We start from the raw sequence: 24,928 nt of genomic DNA on the forward strand, positions 1-24,928 counted from the left end.
TCTTCATATACAATATCTTGTAGCCTTTTTGAGACATAGTCAGGTAAATCATTCATTCTGTCAGGGGTTTAGGCATTGGCTTTCTGACTGGAAGGTCATGAGTTCAAATCCCAGCATCCCTTGAGTAAGACCCTTAGCCTTCAACTTGTCAGGTGTATCCTGTCTCAGTAGTAAGTGACTTTGCATAAAATTATCAGCTAAATGAGGTGAATGGTGAATTCATGTGTAATTAGCCTGATTGTGACCCCTTTATTTCCCTTCATGATACCTGACACGATCTTATGACCCCCCTCAGCAGGGTTTTTTGGGTCCAGAGGAAAGCAGTGGTAAGAGATCAAGAGATGTTATTTGCACACAATCCACCTTCTGTCATGTTTGTGGGAGGAAACTGGAGAACCCCTGGGACACGGTGAGAACATATGAAACTCCAGACAGGCAGTAACCCAAGATCAAGATTGAACCAGTTCCCCTGGTGCTAAGAGCTGTGCCACCTAGTAATGTTACATTATGTCTTAAATACATTCTTTGAAATACATACATATAGGTTTCAAAGGATATTTCAACCAGAAATTATCACTTTAAGACTTAAACAGAATGGACGCTAGCAGTTTAACCACACAATGCTATGAGCAAACTTTTTAAACAAACTTCAGTATGAATTGTTCCAAAATAAAATGGAGCCTGTGTACATTCCAAAAAGTCTTTATCCATCTTCAGAGTTACAACACAACATACACATTGTTCTGGTATTCAAAGCTCAAGGATCATAATCAGGAAGAAAGGTACTGACAATGCGTAATGACAATGACATTGATGAATGTGATGGCAAATCAAATTTTAGTCCCTGGTCTCCTCACTCCTGCTCTTTTTCCTCTCCGTGTGTGATCACATAGCAGAGATTCTTGTAGTCGAGATTTCCAGAAACGTCCAGAGGGAACATCTGAAACATCTGATTCATCTGCGGGAGAAGTGAATGAAGCAAATAATGAGGTCTGAAATGCTTAAGAGGCACAATAACTGAAGTGGTGGACAACTTATCGCTTGGTTACAATTCTTAAGTTGCTAGCCTAATCAGTTTCATACCATTCTTGTTCTTCCATTATTAAATACAACCATAGCCGGGAACGATGATGAGAACAAATGAGAATGCGTATACAAGCTAATTATGAGATGACTAGTGGTAGACTGTACTCAAGGCTGGTTATTTATTTTCCTTTCAGGCTCATACACAGAAAACATCACACGACAACATGACACAGTGGGTACAGAAACTGCTACGATAGTTAAACTTTGGCAAAAACCATTTGGTAGCATCACTTCGATTTGTTAGGTTCATTGTTGTTAGCATAGGGATGAGTTCCGCTGAAGTACCTTGTTTGGATAAAGACCAAATCTAAATGTAAATCTAAACTCAATGTTAGTTTAGCTATAAAAGATTGAGTGTTTTGACAATGCTTGCTGGATGAACGTCTTTCTTGCTAATGCCACTGTATATTAGCATCTTTTACTGATAGTGTAATGAATCATTCTAATCAGCTCATGACAAACAACTCATGAAGCAAATCTAAATTCTGAAAAATAAAGTTTAGACATCCTTGCAAAATCCACTTATTTCTTTATGTGATTTCTGATTCCTGTCTCATCTGGTCACTGTGTCTCCCTGTCTGTCTGCCTCTCCACTCACTCTCTGTCCTTCACTGCCTCCCTTAGTGAGCCTGCATGAGGGTGTGGGTGTTTTTCTTGCTCCCGTCAGCTGAAACCGATGTCGGTATAAACCCAGCGGGATCCGCCCATGGGGAACGTGTGGCACAGTGTTTGATCATGAGCGTGAGCACATGTCTCCTGTGTGTACCCACATGGCTGATCAAGAGCACTGCCCACAAGCCCCTGTGGACCCCCCTCCCCACTTCCCGAGCGTACATTGCCCTGCCAACGCAGCATGGCCGCTCATCTGCTGGACACGTGGGAGCCAAAGTGTGCCTATGCAATTTTTCTTCGTTCATTTTACCCCCTCCCCCACATTATCCTATGTGGGGTTTTGGGGGGTATTTGACAGGAAGATGGATTATTGTAATCACAGGAGCCATCAGTGAGTCAGAACAGGGTGCCATGGGAAGCCAGCCATCAGATTACTGCACACTGCTGCCATGGGAACAGAGGGCTTGTTTGTTTTTATGTGTGTGTGAACGAGTGTGTGCGTGTGTGTGTTACACAGGCATTTATTTTCAAGGCTTTGATATATGGTGCATGAAAGCTGCTACACAAAATGAGTGACTCTTGTGTGCATGAGGGTGAGAGAGAGGAAATGCCCTGATAATACCCGTTGGAAGGCCGATATTGTGTTTCTTTTTGTGCTAGTGTGTGTGTGGGAAATATTAACCAGCAGTCGAAACAATGATATATGACATAGAAATGAAAGATATTGAATTGTTTAATTGTTATTACTGATAATAATACGGCTAATCTGTCAAGATTGTCAAGAGTGTACGCTCACCTCAGTTTCGGTAAATTTATCTGCTTGTGACATCAGGTAGAACTTGATCCTGTTGGAGAACAGAAAAACATGCATGGAACATGAATTATTCACTGTCATATTATGGCACCTAACATAATTATTCACGCCACATTTTTGTAGTGTTACAACCTGGAACTGAAATGGACATAAACGGGATTATATCCCGGGGGTATGTCAAATATCCAAAACTTTGAACAAACCCACAGAGAACTTTGACCAGAGAAGCAACCGAGAAGCAAAAGGTACAGTAACACTCGACATGATGCTACCACCACCATGCTTCACTTTACAGATCACTGTGTTCTTAGCCTGAGAAACAGATTTTCACCACTGGTACCACTTTTTATTTTTATACCAAAGCCCAAGACTGGAATGGGGAATGTCTTGCTACATGGCCTGAACCGTTATTGTGAAATAATTTTGAAACTATATTGATTTTTTCCTCCTACGTCACTATTCAGGAATGTGGTAGCTTAGTGGTTAAGGTGTTGAACTACTAATCAGTAGGTTGTGAGTTTGAATCCCTGGTCCACCAAGTGGCCACTGTTAGGCCCCTGAGCAAAGCCCTTAACCCTCAGTTGTATCAAGTGCAATAAAAATGTCAGTTGATCTGGATATGGGTGTCTGCCAACTAATGGAACTGTATGCACTATTAGGAGCTATTTTGTATAGATTCATGATAGAAATCTCAGTTAATTCCATTCAGTTTGAGGATTGAACACTACAGAATACAGTGGAGGCATACAAGCCAGTGTATCTACTAACCAAACAGATATTTTGCTTACATGGACTGCATTAGGATGATTTTTTTTTTGTCTTGTCATGGCACTTGATTTGATCTTAGTTCTAGTTCTAGTTATGGTTCTAGAGGTCCTAGTTATGGAACTATATTTAGTAGTTTATGGACCGAAAAGAGCTCCTAGTACATGTTAAGTGTAATGCAGTCATGGACCAAATTGGTTTACAGCCATTAATCAGTGCGAGTTGAGTTTATTTATTCATGGAAATAGCAATTCACTCACTCATCTCCCTTCAGTACACCAGTTCCCTCTGGGTCGAAGATCTTGAAGGCGTTCAGAATGTTCTCCTCCGGGTCAGTACCTGAGAAGTTCTTCTTAGTTATAATCTGGGATTAAATCAATGTTATCAGTGTATCAGTGAAGCTCTGAAGGAGTGTACCTTTGAGCTTCTCGCCAAACATGCTGAGGAACACTGTGAAGTTGATGGGACCGGGGGCTTCCTTTAGCATGTCTTCAAGCTCATCACTCCCTACATTCAGACGACCTGGAAACAAAACATCCATGTCAGCTAAAGTTCTCTTGGACTTTATGAGGCAACTTGAATATCGGACTGTTCCATTTCATTACCGGGGTGCCATGTAGCCCTTATAACTATCTATCTATCTATCTATCTATCTATCTATCTATCTATCTATCTATCTATCTATCTATCTATCTATCTATCTATCTAAAGTGTAATAAATCTAATTACTTCTTAGAAATATGTCAATCTTTCTCATTATCTAAAAGAGTTTGCTCTCAAATTACAAAGTGTTGAGTTGTTAGCATAGAATTAGCAAATTAGCTAATTCTAGCATATTCTAATGATATATATATATATATATATATATATATATAATTAATAAATCATTTACTTTGAAATCATAAAACTCTAAAAAGTTGTGACTATTCCAAGTTCTTCTGAGTTCAACAGGGTTGAATAAAGGTTTTGGGAAAAAAGATTCAAGGTTCAAGTCACATTAAAGGGAAAATAATGCTATCTGATTTTTATGAAGTGTAGTAATAGCGGTTTTATCTGCTGTTTATCTAAAGCAAGCAGATATGTTTCAATTATTTAAACTGCCTTTTAACGTCTGTCCATGTTTGGGAATGTAATCTGAGTGAGACACAAATGGCACCCCGATGGTGGATTCAACCCGAGGAAGTGTCACTTGAGAAACAGAGAGTGTTTACCTACAGCGGCGAAAGTGTCTCTGAGATCATTCTTGTCAATGAATCCGTCTCTGTTCTGGTCCATAATGGTGAACGCCTGCGGGCATTTACAACACGCTAACTCAAGATACATCATCCGCTCTCTATATATCAAAGAAATGTGCTACGACTAATGTCTTAAAGAGTCCATCCATCATGTGTGCTGTAAATTACAGTGATTATAGCCTACGTCTGGTCTCAGACAAGGAATCGGCTGTTAAGCTCAAAGCTCCTGTGAGTTATGGTTTGTATTGTTTTGAAATGTCGTATATCATACGTGTTGGGATAAATGAGGAAAAGGATCTTGCCTCTTTGAATTCCTGGATCTGAGACTGCTCAAACATGGTGAACACATTGGAGCTGGCTGACTCCTTCTTCTTGGCCTTTTTGGGGGACTGAAGAACAACAGCAAGAAGAGATCATTACGCTTTTCCCAAACTAAAACATATGATTCCAATTTTCCTTATTCATATCCCTGTAAATAAAACCGAACACATGTGAATTCTTTATAGGCCCAAGCTGGTGTGGCTTTTATTACATGACCGTTTTTATATTGTTAGCCATCATTTAATTTTATTTTTCCGCCTGTTTTGGCGCTCACTTTTTTCATCACTTTACACCGCACACAGGTGTTTTCGATGGCTGACATTCAGAGCTTTAATAATGCGCAGTAATTTCTCTTAGTTTCTCTTTTAACCAAGCCTCAATATTTGTTTAATCTGGAGAGGAATGAATGTTTTCGCCAGCAGAGGGCTCATTTCCCAACAGCAGCTAAACACAGAGTCACGATACTTTACACACTAAAATCCAACAATGTCCTGACGAGTTTTATATCAAGATTGTGGACATAAAATAATTCATTTGTTTATGCTAATTGAAAATTCGATTTCCATTCCGTCGGTGGAATGGAACAAGGTTGTACTGGTAAAAAGGCTTAAATTTGATGGATTCACGTATGCGTAGGTTATAGTTGTAGCAGAATATTATAAACTAGAACTAATCAGATTGTGAGATAAGCTGTGACTCCAAGCACCAATCAGCTTAAAAATATCAGACCTCATGTGTCAGCCTCAAATATATCTTCATATATACCTTTCTTTGCAGCATTTATATTACTATATAATATCATATATCATTACTAACAATGTACATACGGTGAAATAGGTTATTTTATGTTTTACGAATGGTGTGAAAAACTTGTGAAAGTCTGTTATTTCATATTAAACTTGAATTAAAAACAAATCCATCGCTGTTCAACCTGGACACAAAGATATGGAGTCATATACCGTAAAAAAGGAGGAAGAGACTAGCAGCACTAGCCGAGGTGCTGTGCGGTGGCTAAGCTGCATTATTGGAAGATGATGTGTAGCACACACTACACTAGATGCTCTAAACTGTTTCAGTATTACTGAAAACCTTGAACGATTTTATTTTTATTGATTTCAGTTTGGTGGATGAAAAAGCTTTTACACACGGCTTTATGAAAAGATTGTTAAATGAAAGCCAAGTCTGTAAGATTAAGTTAAGTTTGTCTGCTTGAGAGAGAGAGAGAGAGAGAGAGAGATTTTTTTTACTTTTATTTTTAGTGTAGAATGAAGTCATAAGTAATGGGATGACTTATGGGATGACTTTACACACAACCTTTATGAATTTTAAGAAGCTTGAGCCCATCTTAAGCTAATATGTACACACCCTCCTGAAATCCTGCAATTTATTATCCAACATGCAATTGACCTTGACACGGTTCTTGTCCACAATCCTGTGCATGCATCGGTAACGTTAATTAATATCCTGCTCATTAATCACTATTAAATCATTAATAATAAAAAAAAAAAAAACAGATCTTGAATGATATCCTACCATTGTGATGGTGTCTGAGATCCTGCAGGCACGTAGTCAAAGCCTGGGGAGACAATCGAGTCCTAGCGCTACTGTTTTATATACGAAACATGCAGTGGCCAGGCATACCTGCTCTAAATTTAGACAATAGAGCCTAGCTTGGAAATATGCAATAACTAACCGCCCTTGCGAGGTATTTGGACCATGTGCAGCTCTTTGGCCTCTTTAAACAGAGAGCTTGTGTTCGTGATCGAGAGACAGGGGTCAGGACAGTTGATATGAACCTAAATCCTCTATAGTATTCGTGTTCTAATGGGAATGGTATCGATTTAACGAGAAAAAAACATTAGTCTCAAGACGTCATTGCAAAATAGTACATGTAGGTAAAATGGAATTGATGCTAATTACTAGAAAACAGATGATCTTTAGTTAGTTTGTTCATTTTCTGTCAAATTTGATGTCACTACAAGACGGTCAAAAGATCGATCTCACGATCCTCAGAAAGTTTGGTTTAAACACAAGGAATGAAAGCTAGCAATGCTAAAGATGTGCGCTGATGTAATTCTAAAAGGTTTTAAACATTTCCAGTCTGCCATATATCTTACCACAGCGAAATTGTAGATGAAATTACGTAGATTAAAACCTATGAAGCAGTTCCCTCGCTGGCTAGCCTCTTTAATGTTAGCATTAGCATCAGGCTTTCTTCATCTTTCAGCTTTTTTTGTATTATATTGTACATAAATATCTATGGCTAGTTTTAAGGTCTTATGGTTGAAACATACATCACAACATTAAAGTAAAATGCTTTTTGGCATAAAAACATGACTTTTTGTGATTTTTAAATGTAGAGACGGAGGGATTGTGTGGCATTATCTAGCAACCCTATTTTTCAAACTCAACCCTACAATAAAATTATTAAGCTGTATTCTTTCTGGGCATGGTTACAAGAATTTGTACCTCCAGTATATCTACTACCTGGGAAGGCGATCAGTGATCTTATTAGACACCTTAAGTATTTTTTTAATGTATATAGATACAGTAGAGAGGTATACAGGTGTCTGATATCCATTTGTCGAGCATGTTAGCATAGTTCGGATGAATCATCTGCTCAATAAACATAAGGCATCACGAATCACGAGGTCTTGCCAGTGCGTGACTTGACAAACGTGTGTTCACAAGAGCCAAGAGTTATTCTCATCACCACTGCATGGGATAGTTTGTCGTCTTGGTACACACTGTGTGATTCCATATTTATTACATAGTCATATTCAAATGCTTTAAATTATATAAAAATATATATGGTATATAGTTATGTGTTTTGTTTTCAGACCTGGGTTACGCAGCTGCTTTAAATATGTTAGTTAAGTAGCCTTTATTTGGTGCTGGAGCTCAACAACCCAGAGTCTTAACCAGTTGAGCTACCACCGCTCTTGCCTCAAATGGCATTCTATAGATTTATATATACACACCAATCAAGAATAACATTATGACCATCTGCCTAATACTGTGTTGGTCCCCCTTTTACTGCCAAAACAGCCCTGACCCATTGAGGCACTAGATGGACTCTACTAGATCCCTGAAGGTGTGCTGTGTTATCTGGCACCAAGATGTTAGCAGCAGATCCTTTAAGTCCTGTAAGTTGCAAGTTGGGGCCTCCATGGACTTGGGACTTGTCCAGCACATCCCACACATGCTGGATTGGATTGAGATCTGGGGAATTTGGAGGCCAAGTCAACACCTCAGACTCGTAGTTCTCATCAAACCATTCCTGAACCATTTTTGCTTTGTGGCACAGTGCACTATCCTACTGAGAGAGAGCCATCAGGGAATACCATTTCCATGAAAGGGTGTACATGATCTGTAACAATGCTTAGGTAGTTGGTACATCCACATGGATGGCAGGACCCAAGGATTCCCAGCAGAACGTTGCCCAAAGCATGACACTGTCTCCGCCGGCTTGTCTTCTTCCCATAGTGCATCCTGGTGCCGTGATAAAAGAAAACATGATTCATCAGACCAGGCCACCTTCTTCCATTGGTCTGTGGTCCAGTTCTGATGCTCACGTGCCCTGTGTTGGTGCTTTTTCTGAAATGTTGTGGTTACATCAAACCTTCAGACAGTGGAGTGGAACTGATAATGCCGGTTGCTCAAACCAATATCAAGTGAAATGCGGCAAAAAAACAAGAAATGTAGTTATGTTCAATGATTTAAGTAAAAGCACTGCTTTATCCACATCTAACAATCGAGAAAGAATATGTTGAAGTAATGTACCCTGACATATATATCTTAGCAGCAGCCTTAGAGAGATTTCTCTGGCACATTTATTTGACCTGCGATTACACACAAATCTGTTTTGACTGACACCAAAGTAGCCGTAGAAGGAAAAGCAAACAAGCAAACGCGTCAAAAACCTGACAGAGATTCCTAACTTGAAAAGCGCTTGTCAAATACTGATTGCCCCTCATAACCCCCAAACCGAATTATAGTCGCCCGCACCTAAGCTTCAGATTAAACTCTTTCCACGAATTGAGGACTGAAATAGATCAGGGCTCAGAAGTTCCAGCGCTGATCCACATGCAGCCAGATGCTAGCAAAGGAGGTTTAAATGGATGGAGCAAATGAATGTACCTTATTATACTTTGCTCTGAATTCTATTCCATAACCCAGACCAGTGTCGTTATTATGTCATCGCTGAGTCTACAGCTAAACCTGGAGAGAAATGAATGATTAATATGCTACATTTATTCTTAGTTGCCACACGAAAACTGACAGACAGACCACTATTTGTGGCTGCTGGCAAGGAAACGGTGGCGTCTATCAGGAAAACACAACCTGGACAGGTGGAGGAGTAAGCCTAGCATGGGGTCAGGGGATAAATATAGACTGGGGCATTATTGGCATTATTTATGAGGTGACTTATAAAGGGTTAGCAGCAGTCATGTGTGTGTGTGTGTGTGTGTGTGTGTGAAGGTTAGCATTTACTTTTTCAGAGATTATGTAATCTTCATGGTCTGATCTGGTTAAGTATATAGTGTGTGTGTGTGTGTGAAAGTTAGCATTTACTTTTTCAGAGATTATGTAATCTTCATGGTCCCATTTGGTTAAGTGTGTATATTAATCATTCATTTCTTTTGTGTGTGTGTGTGTGTGTGTGTAAAACCGGACCCACAATTAACATATCAGTGTGTCAGCACACTGTTAACAACAAAGTGTGAGTGCGAGTGTAAGTCCTCTTGATCAAAGTAGCACAGGGCAAAAAACCTGGTGTCAGAAGGATGAACATGGTTAGTGTGTGTGTTGTAAGACGTGTGTAACAGGTGTGTTTTTAATATTTCGTCACACTTATTATTAGGCTGCTTTTGCGAGAAGCTGTTGTTGAGGTTGTGTTGTTAATTAATAAGGCTCCACTCTTATCTCCAGCCGTGTGGCTCCAGCCTTCATAAACCTGTTTTAGTTCATGATGTGTGCAGATGACACTCAGGCTACTGATACGCTCTTTTATAGGGTTGTTGCTATTTATGAGCGAGAAGGAAACACTTTGTGCAACTCGTGGATTTGACGGTCAGTTTAACAAACAGTGTCTGGTTGGAGTGTTATGTGTGCAATGCGATGACGCTATCTGGTTTGAATATCTGTACCTATATTCGGAGTGGGCGTGGTTTAAACCAGGTTGTTGTGTTTCTCATCGCTGTGTGTGAATTCGGACTCCGTCAACCTCGCTCGAGATCATAATTTGTCTTCACTGGAGCTGCCCAAAGAGCCGCATTTTTTTTAAAAATCCCCCACGTATCATTATTATTTTGATTTGTATCTGCCTACAATATTTTTTATCTAATCACTCCAGTAGTTTAATCTAAACCACAGCACTGACCAGGCAGCTACTAAGGATGAATGAATGAAGGAAGTAAATGTACACCGATCAGGCAGAACATTATGACCAGTGAGAGGTGAAGTGAATAAGACTGATGATCTCATCATGGCAGCTGTTATTGGGTGGGATATATTAGGCAGCAGGTGAACATTTTGTCCTCAAAGTTGATGTGTTAGAAGCAGGAAAAATGGACAAGCGTAAGAATTTGAGCGAGTTTGACAAAGGGCCAGATTGTGATGACCACTGGATCAGAGCATCTCCAAAACTGCAGCTCTTGTGGAGGTGTTCCTGGTCTGCAGTGGTCAGTATCTATCAAAAGTGGTCCAGAGAAGGAACAGTGGTGAACCAGAGATGGTCATGGGAGGCCAAGGCTCATTGATGCACGTGGGGAGTGAAGGCTGGCCCGTGTGAGCCGATCCAACAGACGAGCTACTGTTGCTCAAATTGCTGAAGAAGTTAATGCTGGTTCTGATAGAAAGGTGTCAGAATACACAGTGCATGAAGGGTCAGGGCTGTTTCGGCAGCAAAAGGGGGACCAATACAATATGGGTCATAATGATATGCCTGGTTGTGTATACATTCATATGTATATATAATATATTTATCTTGTAATCTGTAGCAGTCTCTGGCGAAAGATTTTTCTTTGGAATTAATAAAGTTCTATCTTATCTTATGTGGGGGTTTTTTTTGTGTGTGTGTGTGTGTGTGTCCTGTGGGATTCTAGTCCCAATGACATGATTTCTAAAAAAAAAATACTGAATAATGCATTACTATTCGGTTACATGCCTACTGGATGTATATATATAGCACGTTCATGTGTTATGGCATGCTGTATTTAAGATTCCACAGAACTTAAGTCATTTCTAAGCCATCAGAAAAGACCCAGTGCAGACAGACGGCTCTTACGTTACGTCCCACAGACTTAAAATCCCCTGTAGCTACACCAGGCTCTGTTTGTTGTTTCATTGTGTACAGGTTGTATAGCAGAGTAGCATCGAACCAATAGTGCACAATTTATGTTTTTCATCCATTATGGATGGAATAAAACACACTGGGGTCCGCTGTTATAGGAAAATAATCAATCAACGACAGGGTAGTGTTGTGTTTCTGACAAAGGCGGACTTAGTGTCACAACCATGAACACACAGCTCCTTTGGCAATATTAACAGTTGCATGTTTTATAGAAAATGACACACTCGTTTGTTTGTCTCCGTTTCTGAAATCTCTTACGCAGTTCCTTCACCAGAATTTTCATTTATCGAGTTAATAAGATGCAAACCATGAAGCTGTCTGTGCTGAAGACTACTGCATCGGAAAACCTAAAGTTGTAGCTTTACCTTTGACTCTTACACTTAAAACTTAATCTTAAGTTATGGTAAATAAACATTACAGAAAACAATAAGGTATTAGATGTAGCCGGGGCTTTTGACCAATGAGATCAGAGAATTTAACTGGTTTCTTAAATGGTTTCTTAAATGCCATCTGTCTACCTGCTGATGATAGCAGGAGCAGTCGGATTTACCCCATGCTTCGACTCTAGCTAAAAAGAGCGATGCAGTAGAGCTTTAGCTTTTCAATCTGTCCACGTCTCAAACGGCTCAGTTCTGTGTTTGGAATAAAAGCAGAAAATTAGAAAATGAATCATTATCTCAGTGTGATGTGTAAATAAAAATAAAAAAAAATAACCCATACACTATTTTCCTGCAACCAAGAACTAGGTGTAATAATATTCAGCTACCACTGAGTGGCGCCTCAGCTGCATGCATAACCATCAACCATCAGGACGTCTGATCTCGATGCCTTTATGCATCACATCATCGTACAAAAACAATAATGTAGGCCTTAAACTTTACCACAGATGATCACAAACACATTATCTCTCATAAATACACACACAGGAACCCTTCGAAGCAGACAGAACCCAGTGCACTTTCGCATGCCCCCATTTCTTTAATTCCTCAATTGTTCTGAGAGGTCCTGCATCCCTCATAATTAAACTTTAATCCCATGTACCGCCAGCTATTTAAAATTAGGCCTGGCCTCCTGAGAGGCGATGTTGGATTAAAACAAGCAAGATAAGACAGGACAAGTAGGAGGAGGAGGCAGGGAAGTGAGGGGTGTCTGGGATGGAGGATGGAGGATGGGGCGTCCACCAGGGAGACAAAAATGGCAGGAGCGTGGGGAAGTGGGGGATACGCAAAGCGTCGGTGGGCTGGAAGAACAAATCACTGGCAGGAGATATGAGCGTCTTAAGGGGTTGTGTGTGTGTGAGTGAGAGAGAGAGAGAGAGAGAGAGAGAAAGAGAGAGAGAGAGAGATGGAAAGAAACCAACCCCTGGGAGAAAGAGAAGCCAAACCTTAACAGCTATTTGGAAAGACAGCAGTAACATCTTGTGTGGTGAAGAAGCTAATGGTGGCTAATATCCATGTTATATCTTTCCTTTCACTTCATATTCTGAACTCTGTATTCGAACATCACTACATTTATTTCTAAAGTCGTGAGGCGTATTTATTTTAGGCATCAGGTAGAGAAGCTGAATTCCTAACAAATCTAGACAGCAGCAATGAGACACAATACCTACCTCTGCAATCTCTCTGATGCTAGGGAGACTTTTGAAACATTTATTCTATACACACTGTTTTGTATTTCTAAAGGAAGCTTGTGTCGTGGCAGCTAGCAATGTGCTTTCGGGCTAATTTGAGCTGTTGTCATGCTAGCTAACATTTGTAAGCTTAGTAACCACATTGTTTTTTTTTGGTGGAAAAGGCACAAATTTACCTTCGGGGCAAACTTTCCTTCTTGTACTTTTAGTTTGAGTAAATTTCAACATTTATACTTTCCTACCTTGAAGAATTGAAGCTGTATTTTTTTAATTTTACTTCAGAAACTTGCTCTGACTTTTACTAGTTTCTCCCTACCTCTATTTTTCCCTCAGTGTTCCTAAAGAGGGCAGCACGGTGGCTTAGTGGTTAGCACTCACAGCAAGAAGGTCCTGGGTCCGAATCGAACAGGCAGGGGCCTTTCTGTGTGGAGTTTACATGTTCTCCCCGTGCCTGCGTGGGTTTACTCCGGGTATTCCGGTTTCCTCGCACAGTCCAAAAACATGTACATTAGGTTGATTGGTAATTCTAAATTGCCCATAGGAGTGTGTGTGTGGTTGTCTATATGTGTGGCCCTGTGATGGACTGGTGACCTGTCCAGGGTGTACCCCTACCTTTCGCCCAATGTGCGCTAAGATAGGCTCCAGCAGATCCCCGTGACCCTAATTAGGAATAAAGCGTGTACAGACAATGATGTTCCCAAAGACTGACCTGATATCTGTGTATTTTCAGTTATTTTCATTGCGCTAGCTTCTTAGTGATTGAAGCTAAATATTTCTCTAGCCTTAACGATGTAAACAAACTAACAGCTAACTAGCATAAACAGCTCATTTTTCCGTTCAGATTTCAATTGAACCATGACGTGAAGTTAGGAAAGAGGTTTCGAGGTGAAATATTGAAATTGAATGTGTTAATTTGTAACTGACATAGCCACGGCTATGAGAAGAAGAAAAGCACATTATCGAGCTTAATTAGCCGTTGCTAATGGTTGTCAATGAGCATTAGCTTGTTCACCCAGGCAATAAATTAGTTAAAGTGAGGAGATTTATTTATTTTTTTTTCAGAATGCTTTAAAAAATGGCATGACCAGGTAGCATTCTTAAATACAGTAAACCAAGACCGTTTTCATATCGCGTGAAAATCATTAGAAGCTCGTCATTTTGAAACTATTTGGGGTTGAGTAATGAGTACAGTATGAACAGTATGCGTCGTGTCTTCTGAGTTCATACAGTGTGGTGTATGTATATTTTCTTACTTTCCAGTGATGTTATTATTGTGAATTATCAGCCCAACTACGACGCGTAAATAGCTCGGTAAATATCCTTTGTAACAAGAGCAAACTATGTAACTCTATTATTGTGGAAATGCCTGTAGGGACTGTGTGAGTCTTCTCTTTGTGGATATTGGTTTTGTTAGCAAGGGAGTGACGGATGTTTTCTGTTGTTCCTTCAGACTTTTGACTGATTATCTTAGCTAACTCCCTTCCTTTTTAATTAAAGGTGATTTGTTCCGGCATAACATAGTTATCGGCTAATACGCTGAGGTTGAGCTGGTCAAACTGGTAAACCATCTTTACGGGAGGGTAAATTCATTTTGAGCTTCCTGAGTCTTGTGTAAAATGGCCTAATAAATGTTTGTGATTATCTAATTGCCCTACTGCCTTGTTGCTTAATATTCAAATCTTTCCTTCGACCAGTTTGACCAGCTCAGCCTGTGCTTTTCGAACCTGGTAGCTGATCAGACTAAGCTGGTTTTTGCCAGCAGGGGGCGTTGCTCATAATGTCCTACTTTAATTTCCCTGTTTTTTTAAATAATTAGCTACGAATCCAAGGAACACTTTGTGTCAATAATAGCGGTCCTGGAGGCACCATCTAAACCTGGGCTTTAACACAATGTGTGTTCCTGTGTTCAAGTTCTCAGCACTTTTTATTTATTTCCTGATTATTGCTTTCTATTGAATTCCATTGCATTTTATTGTTCATGCACTTAGACTGCAAAATAATAATAATAATAATAATAATAATAATAAATAAATAAATAAATAAATAAATAAAAATAAATAAAGCAAGTGAAGATATCCTGAATAAAGGAAGGGTGATTTAATATTTCTCATTAAGAATGAGATTAATAAAAATGTAAAATTATTAAGCCTGTTTTTTTTTTTTTGTTTCAGTTTTAAAATTGTTTTATTTTATTGCCATCTTTCTAGAAATAAATGCTTAAAAAATGCAGGCGATTATCTAACAAAAGAATTTTTTTTTTTAAATCTAGAGAGAAAAAATAATACCTTCTAATATAAAAACTCGTATAATATAACTATCTTATATTTGGTTTAAAAAAAGAACCTTTTAGTGTAATAAGTAGTAATATGAGCTGAAATATTTCCATTTTATAATATTTTTTTATGACATTTTGATTTTGCTAAGTAAAATGGCAAGTCATGCTTTGCCTCGAACTTCATTCGGTCATTTTCAGTGAAAGCTTTGGTTGTAACGCAGGTTCATAACTGGGCACCGTGAACACATATCTTCACACCTAAGGGGCGTAGTGATTTTAACTCTAGCATGTTTTTGGAAGGAAGCTGGAAGAAAACCCACATGGACGGAGTGAGCTTTGGATCGGACCAGAGACCAACGAGGAAGCAATACTCATACAGTCTTCTTTTATTCTCTGTCGTTTACTCTCAGTGAGGCTTCAGAGCAACCTGAGACCTATCCAAACAGCCTGTTTCTCTAAGGTTCTGGGGTTTTTTGAAGGATGTCGCCGTGATATTTGCATCAATTTGCATCAGTATGATCAAGCTTAGAACTCAATTGCATTCGTGCGATATACATGACCGAAGCAGTGTAGAGCTCCGTACATCACCTCTATCCTGGTTTATCTGAGTCACTCGGCCATTCCAGCCAAGCGTCTCACATGATCTCCGTGTGATATTCATTCAGTTCATTGGTAACCGAACTAAACACACCAACTAGCATAATAATAGTTCACTGAAAAACACATGCACCCCAATAATAATAAAGCACCCATAGCAATGATTACCGAACCTGACAGAATCAGTCAGTTCATCAATCAGTGTTGGTTCAGTGGGGTTTTCAGACACTTTTCAGACTATAAGTAAGCATGAGGATGTGTTCTAAAAAAAGGAAGAGAAGGAGAAAAAAAAAAAAGCCAGCCATAAGGTAAGGCAATGCTTTTAAAGACACTTTTTTTTTCTTCTTACGCTGGCTGTTATAAAACGCGCTTGTGAATTATCAGTTTTCTTTTTAAGGCTGTCCAAGGAAAACTGGGAGAACATGAAAGTTCTGTCAGTTTGTAGCATTAAAGAGAGTTTTATCAATGCACAATGCTGGAGAGAGAGAAAGAGAGATAGAGAAAGAGGGAGCTCAACATCAAGGTCTCTCTGCACCTGACTTTGAAAAATCAATAGCAATTTTTTATTTTTTTTTGCACCTTGAAAATTCTTTCAGCAAAACCCCAGTGCTGCGTGAGCTTCTCTAATCAAAGCAACAGTGTCAGAATTCTGTGAATAAAGCTCAAAGACTGAAAGTTTTGACACAGCACGTCAGAGTAAGTCAAACTAACTCTCACCGTGTTGTTCAAGCCGCATTTTGTGGCTACGAGCTATGGAGTTGTGTTATATAATGGGTTATACAAAAAAAATTTAAAAAATGGGAAAAATAAAAGGGAAAAAGTAATCAGCGACGGAGCGGTGTGATGAGGCCTGATGGGGAAATGGAATAACTTTTCCATCATGCTCTAAACCAAGGTCTTTGTTTATTAAAGACTTTTTATATATCTGTTTATAGTGTTGAAACAAGTCATATGGTTCTTCTTACAATCCCAACACACACACCAATACACACACACACTTCCTTGTCATATGCATGCAGCCATCCATGAGCAGGCGAGGGCTTAAGTGAGCAAACACTCCCCTGATCAATAGATCATTTCTATTCGTAATGTGGAGCTTTTTCTTCTTCTCAGACACGCCACTGAGCCAGCACTTTGTCACAGCAGTGTTTGCAAAGGAGGCCTGGCATGAGTCTGAGCTTTTATCATCCCTGCCCGAGAGAGAGAGAGAGAGAAAGAGAGAGAGAGAGAGAGAGAGAGAGAGCGAGTATCTGTCATATGTCATGTACCTGCTCGAGATAACAAGAAGATTCCAGACGAAAGCTCACTTCTCACAAAGTGCAAGATCATCTTTTAAAGTCATACTTCAAGCTGCACAAAAATGCTAACGCTGCTAAATACTGAACCAAAGCCTGGTTAGAATTACTGCTGACTGGTCGCCGGCTTGTTGTTTTTTTGTTTTTTTTTTCTTTTTCCTCGCCATTTCGCCTTTCGTGTGTCCCAAGGTCATTTGTCACGCTGTATGATCTGATTGTGAAACTCCCTCACAGATGTCTGATCTTTCACCAGGTCTGACATTTAAGAACCTGTTCTTATTTTCAGAGGCAAAAGGTGTGGTGAAGCACAAGCAACACACACACGTGATTATTACACAGGATTATTACTTGCCTTCGGGGGATTTTATGTATTTACATGAAATTTTCACACCTCTGTCTGAGAGCAGTCTAGGAGAGTAGAAAGGAAACTTTCCGGGTTTTGATTCGTCCAGCAGAGGGCTGACCCTAAGACTTCCTCCACACTGCTCTAGCCCTCTATTTCTTTTTCACTCATATTGATCTTTTCCTCGTTCGGCTTTTTTTTTTTTCCGCCTCAGGAGGCGTCTCAATCCTTCCTGCTCAATGTCCAAAATGGAAACATAAAAGAAAAAAGCCAAAGAAATGAGAGATGTGAGTGAGAACGGTATGATTAGTGAGGGCTCCTGCACCCTGTTCACCCCCGACCTTGCCCTTGACCCTAAGCATGACCCCGGGGTCAGAGGTTGTGTGAACGCGTCGGCGACAGGGTTCTCTGCCGGCTTGGTGATGAGTGGCGTTCTAGCCAGAACACATGGCCTGTTTGACTAGATTAGACATGTATTCCTCTCCTCTCCTCTCCATGGGATGAACTTTATCCTGACTACATTTCATGTGAAGTGAAACCCTGAGCTATTTCACAACAGCTTACTGGCTTTGGTGTGCAAATTCCCTTCAGGTGAATTCATACTAAAAGGTTAGTAATACTGTAGTTATGCGAGCATCTCGTGGCACACATTAAAACTCGGCAGCAAAACAAGAGGGAGTGATTATCATATGCATAACACTGACCTGATATATTTCTAGAGGATGTGACCTCGAGTCAATTCCTGCTTAATACTGAAAAATGCTTTTAAATTGAAGAGCTAGGTTTGATGAGATAGATAATGAGGACAGGATCAGCAAATTTATCAGTCAGTGTTGGGTTTAGAGTAAAAATAAAACTACTTTGAGGACGTTGTTGTTAATATGAATGATCAATTTTAATTAATTTTTATTTAATTTATTTTATTCTTTTTTTATTCTTTATTTTATTTTTCTTATTTTATTTATTTCCTATTTTATTTTTTATTTTAATTTTTTTTTAACCTACCTAAGACCTTATTATTACCCAGAGCCAAACAGGCTGGACTGTAAATATGAGCTTTAATCAAAGAAAGAAAGAAAGAAAGAAAGAAAGAAAGAAAGAAAGAAAGAAAGAAAGAAAGAAAGAGTGCAAACTTGATACATTATTTAATCTTTTTGTAAAAAAGAATAAAATAAAATTAATTTTAATGTTTTTTTATTGTATTGTAAATTTTTATTGTTTAGATTTTAGTTTATTTTAATTAAAAAAATAATAAATGTCATTATAATTATCTGGCAACAATCAGATAATTTTTTTTAGTCTGTGTTGGCTGAGGGGTTAAAATGAACACAATTTATTGTTACCCTGAGACAACTTATTTTATTTTATTTTATTTTATTTTATTTTATTTTATGATGAATAATGCTAGTATTTATTAGCGATTACCGTAACACTCTACTTTAATTTTATTTGGACTGTTTTTTGTGTTTTTGACTTCGACTTAGTTTTGTGTCCTCCTTTTGACTTTGCATGATAGAACGTCTGTACTTTGTTGTAATAAAACCCGATATAAACCAATAAATAACTATTATTATTGTTATTGTTATTATTATTATTAGTATTATTATTATTATTATTATTTTGGAAAATAACTCATACATGCTGTAGAGCACTTCGACCTGCATTTTAAAGCTTGTAAATTCCCAGGAGCCATTTTACATTCCTTAGTCTTGTAACTACATGCCTTTCCTATCAGTTAACAGTGCAGTATGATATAAAGAGAACAGCCTCATCGAAGGTGTCGTGTGAATAAAAGCCTTATTCGGATTATTAATTGATGCGAAATTGATTCAGAAGCGTGGTTAAATCTGAATATATCTTTTGTACGTTAGGACGCTTTGTGTATGGAGGAAGGAGGGGGGAAAAAACCCTGTCAGATTTATAGACATAATATTTATAGATAATGCTTGGGGGGGATGGTGAACGTCTGGCTCGATGGGCTGCTTGTCACCAAAACAACAGCCATAAATGTCAACGGCCCAGTCAGACAAGACAGATCTGCTCCTTTTATTCCCCCATTCCTGTTCTCACTGGGATTTGAACTCATGACCTTCCTGTTAGAGACAGAAAACAACCTGAAACACTAAGCCAGCATGAAAGAGACTGGTTTTGCATGGTGTGTGTGTGTGTGTGTGTGTGTACAACACTGTCATGCTAACTTGTGTTTATATCTTGAGCAGGGATAGTTGCTGAGGTGTGTGTGTGTGTGTGTGTGTGTGCGTGTGTGTGTACAACACTGTCATGCTAACTTGTGTTTATATCTTGAGCAGGGATAGTTGCTGAGGTGTGTGTGTGTGTGTGTGTACAACACTGTCATGCTAACTTGTGTTTATATCTTGAGCAGGGATAGTTACTGAGGTGTGTGTGTGTGTGTGTGTGTGTGTGTGTACAACACTGTCATGCTAACTTGTGTTTATATCTTGAGCAGGGATAGTTACTGAGGTGTGTGTGTGTGTGTGTGTGTGTACAACACTGTCATGTTAACTTGTGTTTATATCTTGAGCAGGGATAGTTACTGAGGTGTGTGTGTGTGTGTGTGTGTGTGTGTACAACACTGTCATGTTAACTTGTGTTTATATCTTGAGCAAGGATAGCTGCTGAGGTGTGTGTGTGTGTGTGTGTAAAACACTGTCATGCTAACTTGTGATTATATCTTGAGCAGGGATAGTTGCTGATTTGTGTGTGTGTGTGTGTCATGTTAACTTGTGCTTATATCTCGAGCAGGGTCAGCTGAGGTGTGTGTGTGTGTGTATGTGTGTATGTGTGTGTGTGCAGAACAAGGGCACCCTGCAGATCACTGTGTCCATAGAGCACTGTCCGTACTGTAGGTCAGGTCATCCTGACATCAAAGCACACACACACACACACACAGCCCTGGATTTGGAAAAAAATGCAAACGTGTGAGTGTGCAATGAAGCGATGAAGTGATGAAGTGATGATAGATGCATTACTAGCTTTTCTGGTATCAGTGGAAAAGTAGATTATAAATAATTGTAATAATTATATCAGTAATAACATTAAGTGCCCTTCGTGACACTCCTTCACCAGCAACGCCTAGGTCTATCAGGCTTTTTGTTTTTAGCGACATTTATCTTAACGATAAGGGTGTCAAGCAAGTTCATTGTATTGAACAGCTAGTTTATCGGAAGTAATGAAGGAGTTTCATGATTACTGAGTTACTCACACTTCTAACCCTTAAAGACGTAATGTTTATTCAGCATCCAATCTGAAATTCTGCTGCTTTTAAATGAGTAACGGTGACTTACTGGCTAAGACGTACGCCTCACACCTGTTTCCCCACTGCATAGGTGGTTTCCTCCATGTACTTCAGTTTCCTCCGCAGTCCAAAAACATGCTCTGTAGGCTGATTAGCAACTCTAGTAGTGTATAAATGTTTGAGTTTCTCCATCCAGGGTGTCCCCTGCCTTGTGCCTCGAGTCCCATGGATAAACTCCAGACTCCATGTGACCCTGTGTAGTTAATAAGTGCTACAGAAAATGGACGGATGGATGAGAAACAGGGTTGATTTTTAAGCCCAGAATTTAAAAAAAAAAAAAAAAAGACCTAGCATCTTTGTGAATAGCATTCTAAACATTCTCATGATTTATTTATTTTTACATTTATTTCTCTTTTTTTTTTCTCTCAAGCACAATTTGACATACAGGGTTATGTGAACTTAAAAATAATAATTTATTAATTAATAAATAAATAAATGAATGAATGAATGAATGAATGAATGAATGAATGAATGAATGAATGAATGAATGAATGAATAAAGTAAATGCAATTGATACAAAATAAATAAAGGAATGAAACTTTATTTATCACTTTTCTTCTTCTCGGGATCTTCAGGAAATTCAAAGGAACGTTTTTAAATATTCCGAATGTGTTCCAAAAAAATTGAGAGAATGTACATTTTTAATAATATATATATATATATATATATATATATATATATATATATATATATATATATATATATATATATATATATATATATATATATATATATATATACGTATATATATATATATATATATATATATATATATATATATATGTATATATATATATATATATATATACGGGTATATATGCGTATATATATATATACGTATATATATATATATATATATATATATATATATATATATATATATATATATATATATATATATAGGATTGGGATAACGGCTGTTTCGTGAGCGCTTTAATGGTTTTAATGATGTTAATAATGTGAATAAAGTTCTGAAACATGCACAGGAATTGATGTGAAGGACATTTGATTCCATTTGTTCCATTATTACATATATATAAGCTATGTAAGAAGAACACAAATGACAGAATCAGCCATTAACACTTACATTATAATATTATAAAGGAGTCGGGTTGTGCTTGGTGTACTGCTGTATAATTAGAGCAATACTGTGAGTGAAATAATTCAGGGAAATTAGGAAAATTTAAGAAGCCAGAAGTAATTTAGACTGTAGGAATATTTGGAAAACCCAGCGTCATGGTTTTCAGTAAATCTTGAATCAAAATAATTTAACGTTAAAAAGACATTAAATGGAATATTAACCTGAAGTAGTAGTAAAAGTATGAAATATTTGGTGGTAAAATAGTGCTAGAATATTTATTCAGTAAGAGCTTTGCACTCTCCTAATGTTTTGCTCTATAAAAATGTCTGAAAAACGGTGAAAATAGTTTAGAAATCAAGTTTAGAAATTAGTTTAGTTTAAATAGGCTAGATGGACATTTTCAAAATATCGTCACATTCCCACTTTAGACTCAGGTTTGTATAGACTTAAAACATTTCCCTTCACAGAATTTCACACTTTCACGAATTCCAAGAAATCCGGGCTCTTAAAATGAAATAAAATAAAAAACAAAAAAACACGCATAGTGGAATCTGGGCTTTCAGTTCTCAGAAGTGATTTTACAAAGCCAACTTCTTCTCCTTTGTTGTTTCAAGACCAGCTTGACGCATTTCTGAGGACAAAAATTTTTTTGCACAAGATCTGCCTCATTAACGAAGAATGGAAGGACAGGCAAAAATAGGACATTAATAACTTACAGGAAAAAAAAAGAAAAATTTGGGTGGATGAGGGGGGATCAAAAATATCATGGGAGGAAAGAAAAGAGGAAAAAAAAGGAACCCTGATGTGGTTTATTTTTACATGGCAGTTCACTGTTGGCGACATAAAGGATAAGTGCTTACCATAAGCACATAAAAAGATCTAAAAAAGAGTGAAATCTAATTTAGTATCATGAAAGGCTGAGACTTGTTAGGCGGGATTAAACACAGTCACAGGGGTTTCCACTGAATCATCTGGAAAATGTAATAAGCACCAGTTGACAATGTGCCTAAAAATACAGACAGGGATCTGTTTGTAGCTATAAGCTTGCAGGATACACTTTTCAACTTCGTTACGTTTTACATTTACATGAAATCATTTAGCAAACGTTTTCGGTCCGAATCGAGCGCGAAGAGAGATATGGAAGCGTCGCTAGACTTTCCACCGACTGACCACAAATGGTGTATGCGCCAGACACAAATACACAACAGTGTGCGCTGCTAAAAACGCCAGTCTCACAACAGCTATGAATAATGCAAGGTTACAAGGCTTGCAAAAGTAGGCTAAAATAAAATAAAATAAAATAAAAATAAATTAAAATAAAATAAGATAAAATAAAATAAAATAAAATAAAGCACAATTAAATTAAATTACATTAAATTTACTTACATTTAATTAAATTTAATTGAAGTAAATTTAATTAAATACTAGTACTACTGATGATAAATATTAAAATCCTAAATAAAAATACACAATAAAATTGATCACCGCAATTTTTACTTAAATAGCAAGCAACTTCACCATTTGCTCTTTAACAGAAATGATTTCATATATATTTATGTAGAAACTTATACGTTATCGGATTGTTTATTTGCTATACATCATACTGCCAGTTTCTTAGGCATCTAACTGAGTGAAAATAGAAAGGATTCGGATTTACGGTGCACTTTAACATAAAACAGGTCACTAAGCTCTTTTTTTCCCTCCATACAAAACCACTGTGCCTTGTTCACGTCTTACCAACGTGTGTTTATTCATTTCTGTCAGCTTGGTGTACGGAATTGTAATAATTTGATTTTTATCTCAAATTAATAGAGACGTTACTTATGAAAACACACATACACAAACAGACACATGGTTGCTAGGGTGTATAAATAAGTTGCTGACATTATCAGATTATATTTCACATGTTTCAAGAGTGTATTGTATCACCTGTAGTACAAATTTCATCAAACCGCAGAACACCCAGGGTTCCATCCTGAGCTCGGATTACTGTTTGTTCACATGTTTTCTCTAAAATGGCAGTAGGTGGACTGGCTGTGCTAAATTGCCACTAAAATAAGAATGTATACTGCCCTTGTGCCCTGTCCAGGTTTTATTCCTGCCTCATACCCATGGTTTCTAAGATAGACTCCTTGACCTTGACCAGGATGAAGTCCTTAATGAACATGAACGAAATGGATAAATAACTTTATAAAAAGAAAAACATTTTTTATGCCACATGTCAATGAAAAGCGCTTTATTTAATAAAACAACAAAAAAAACCAGGCTGCAGTTCTCGTGTCTGCCTGTAGGGGCGCCATCAGCACGCTTCCCTGCTTACACGTCGAGCAGATCAAAGCGTTTGATCAAAGCAATAATCTTTAAAAATAATTGCGCAGTTCAAGCACCAAAAAAATATATTATAAAATTAATAAAACAATAAAAATAACAACAACAATAACGATAATAATTCTGATGATATAGATGTCTTTCATACATTTTTAATCTGTATAGGTCTAAACAAAACCTTATAATAATAATAATAATAATAATAATAATAATAGTAATAATAATAATGATAGCCAGGAAACTGTTAAAAAAGGTAATAAGAATAATCAGAATATAATGTAAAAATAATAAGGGTTTTTTAAAAAAAAAAAAAAAACCCAGCAAAAATATGACCAAGAAAATAATAGATAATAATAGAATAAAACAATAATAGTAAATAATTACGTAATTAAGTAAGTAAGTAAGTAATAACCCGGTTATGTTACGTTTAATAGCATTGTGAAGACATGAGAAGCAGTATTTATGGATTAAAGATGGAAAAAATAACCAAATAAATGGAAAAAAACAAGAAAGAATAATAATTAATAGCGTGATATAGACACGACAACAACATGGACGGATAATTATTATTATTAGTAGTAGTAGTAGTATTATTTTGAATGATAATCTGTTTATAAACAAAACGTTGAAAATCAAGAAAGTGTTGTGTTAAAGAAAAAAAAGAAAACTGAAGAGTAATGAAATCAATACCTCGGTAATCAATACTGCAGTTCTGTTGCTGCTTGTTAAATTAGCTTCACATTATTCGGTGTTAAAGAGGAAGGGGGGGAACAAAAAAAAAAAAGAAGAAAGAATCCAGTCCGCGTTTTATGCGTTAAAGATATCGCCGGTCGATCACTGAGCTCCGTGGCACCGTTCAATACAGAGTCAGGTTC

The 24,928-nt window shown here is 37.7% G+C and overlaps 1 protein-coding gene across 3 annotated transcripts; it reads right to left on the reverse strand.

The window, feature by feature from the left end:
• Positions 1 to 688: 688 nt before the first annotated feature.
• On the reverse strand, positions 689 to 24,885 carry LOC131370940 (myosin regulatory light chain 2B, cardiac muscle isoform-like). 3 transcript variants are annotated; one of them, XM_058418561.1, is made up of 8 exons: positions 24,744 to 24,885; positions 20,634 to 20,855; positions 4,815 to 4,901; positions 4,489 to 4,564; positions 3,695 to 3,799; positions 3,538 to 3,616; positions 2,495 to 2,543; positions 689 to 958 (listed from the first exon to the last, which is right to left on the reverse strand). In XM_058418561.1, exons 3-8 carry the CDS (start codon positions 4,848 to 4,850, stop codon positions 854 to 856), a joined length of 450 nt encoding a protein of 149 aa, XP_058274544.1. In that variant the 5' UTR covers positions 4,851 to 4,901; positions 20,634 to 20,855; positions 24,744 to 24,885; the 3' UTR covers positions 689 to 853. The 3 variants fall into 3 exon arrangements, with proteins under 3 accessions (XP_058274544.1, XP_058274545.1, XP_058274543.1); XM_058418562.1 differs by lacking the exon at positions 20,634 to 20,855 and having other exon boundaries at positions 24,744 to 24,882; XM_058418560.1 differs by lacking the exons at positions 20,634 to 20,855; positions 24,744 to 24,885 and adding an exon at positions 6,367 to 6,409.
• Between the last annotated feature and the right edge of the window lie 43 nt (positions 24,886 to 24,928).

The sequence above is a fragment of the Hemibagrus wyckioides genome, linkage group LG20 (genome assembly GCF_019097595.1).
Source record: "Hemibagrus wyckioides isolate EC202008001 linkage group LG20, SWU_Hwy_1.0, whole genome shotgun sequence".
NCBI classification, from domain to species: Eukaryota; Metazoa; Chordata; class Actinopteri; order Siluriformes; family Bagridae; genus Hemibagrus; species Hemibagrus wyckioides.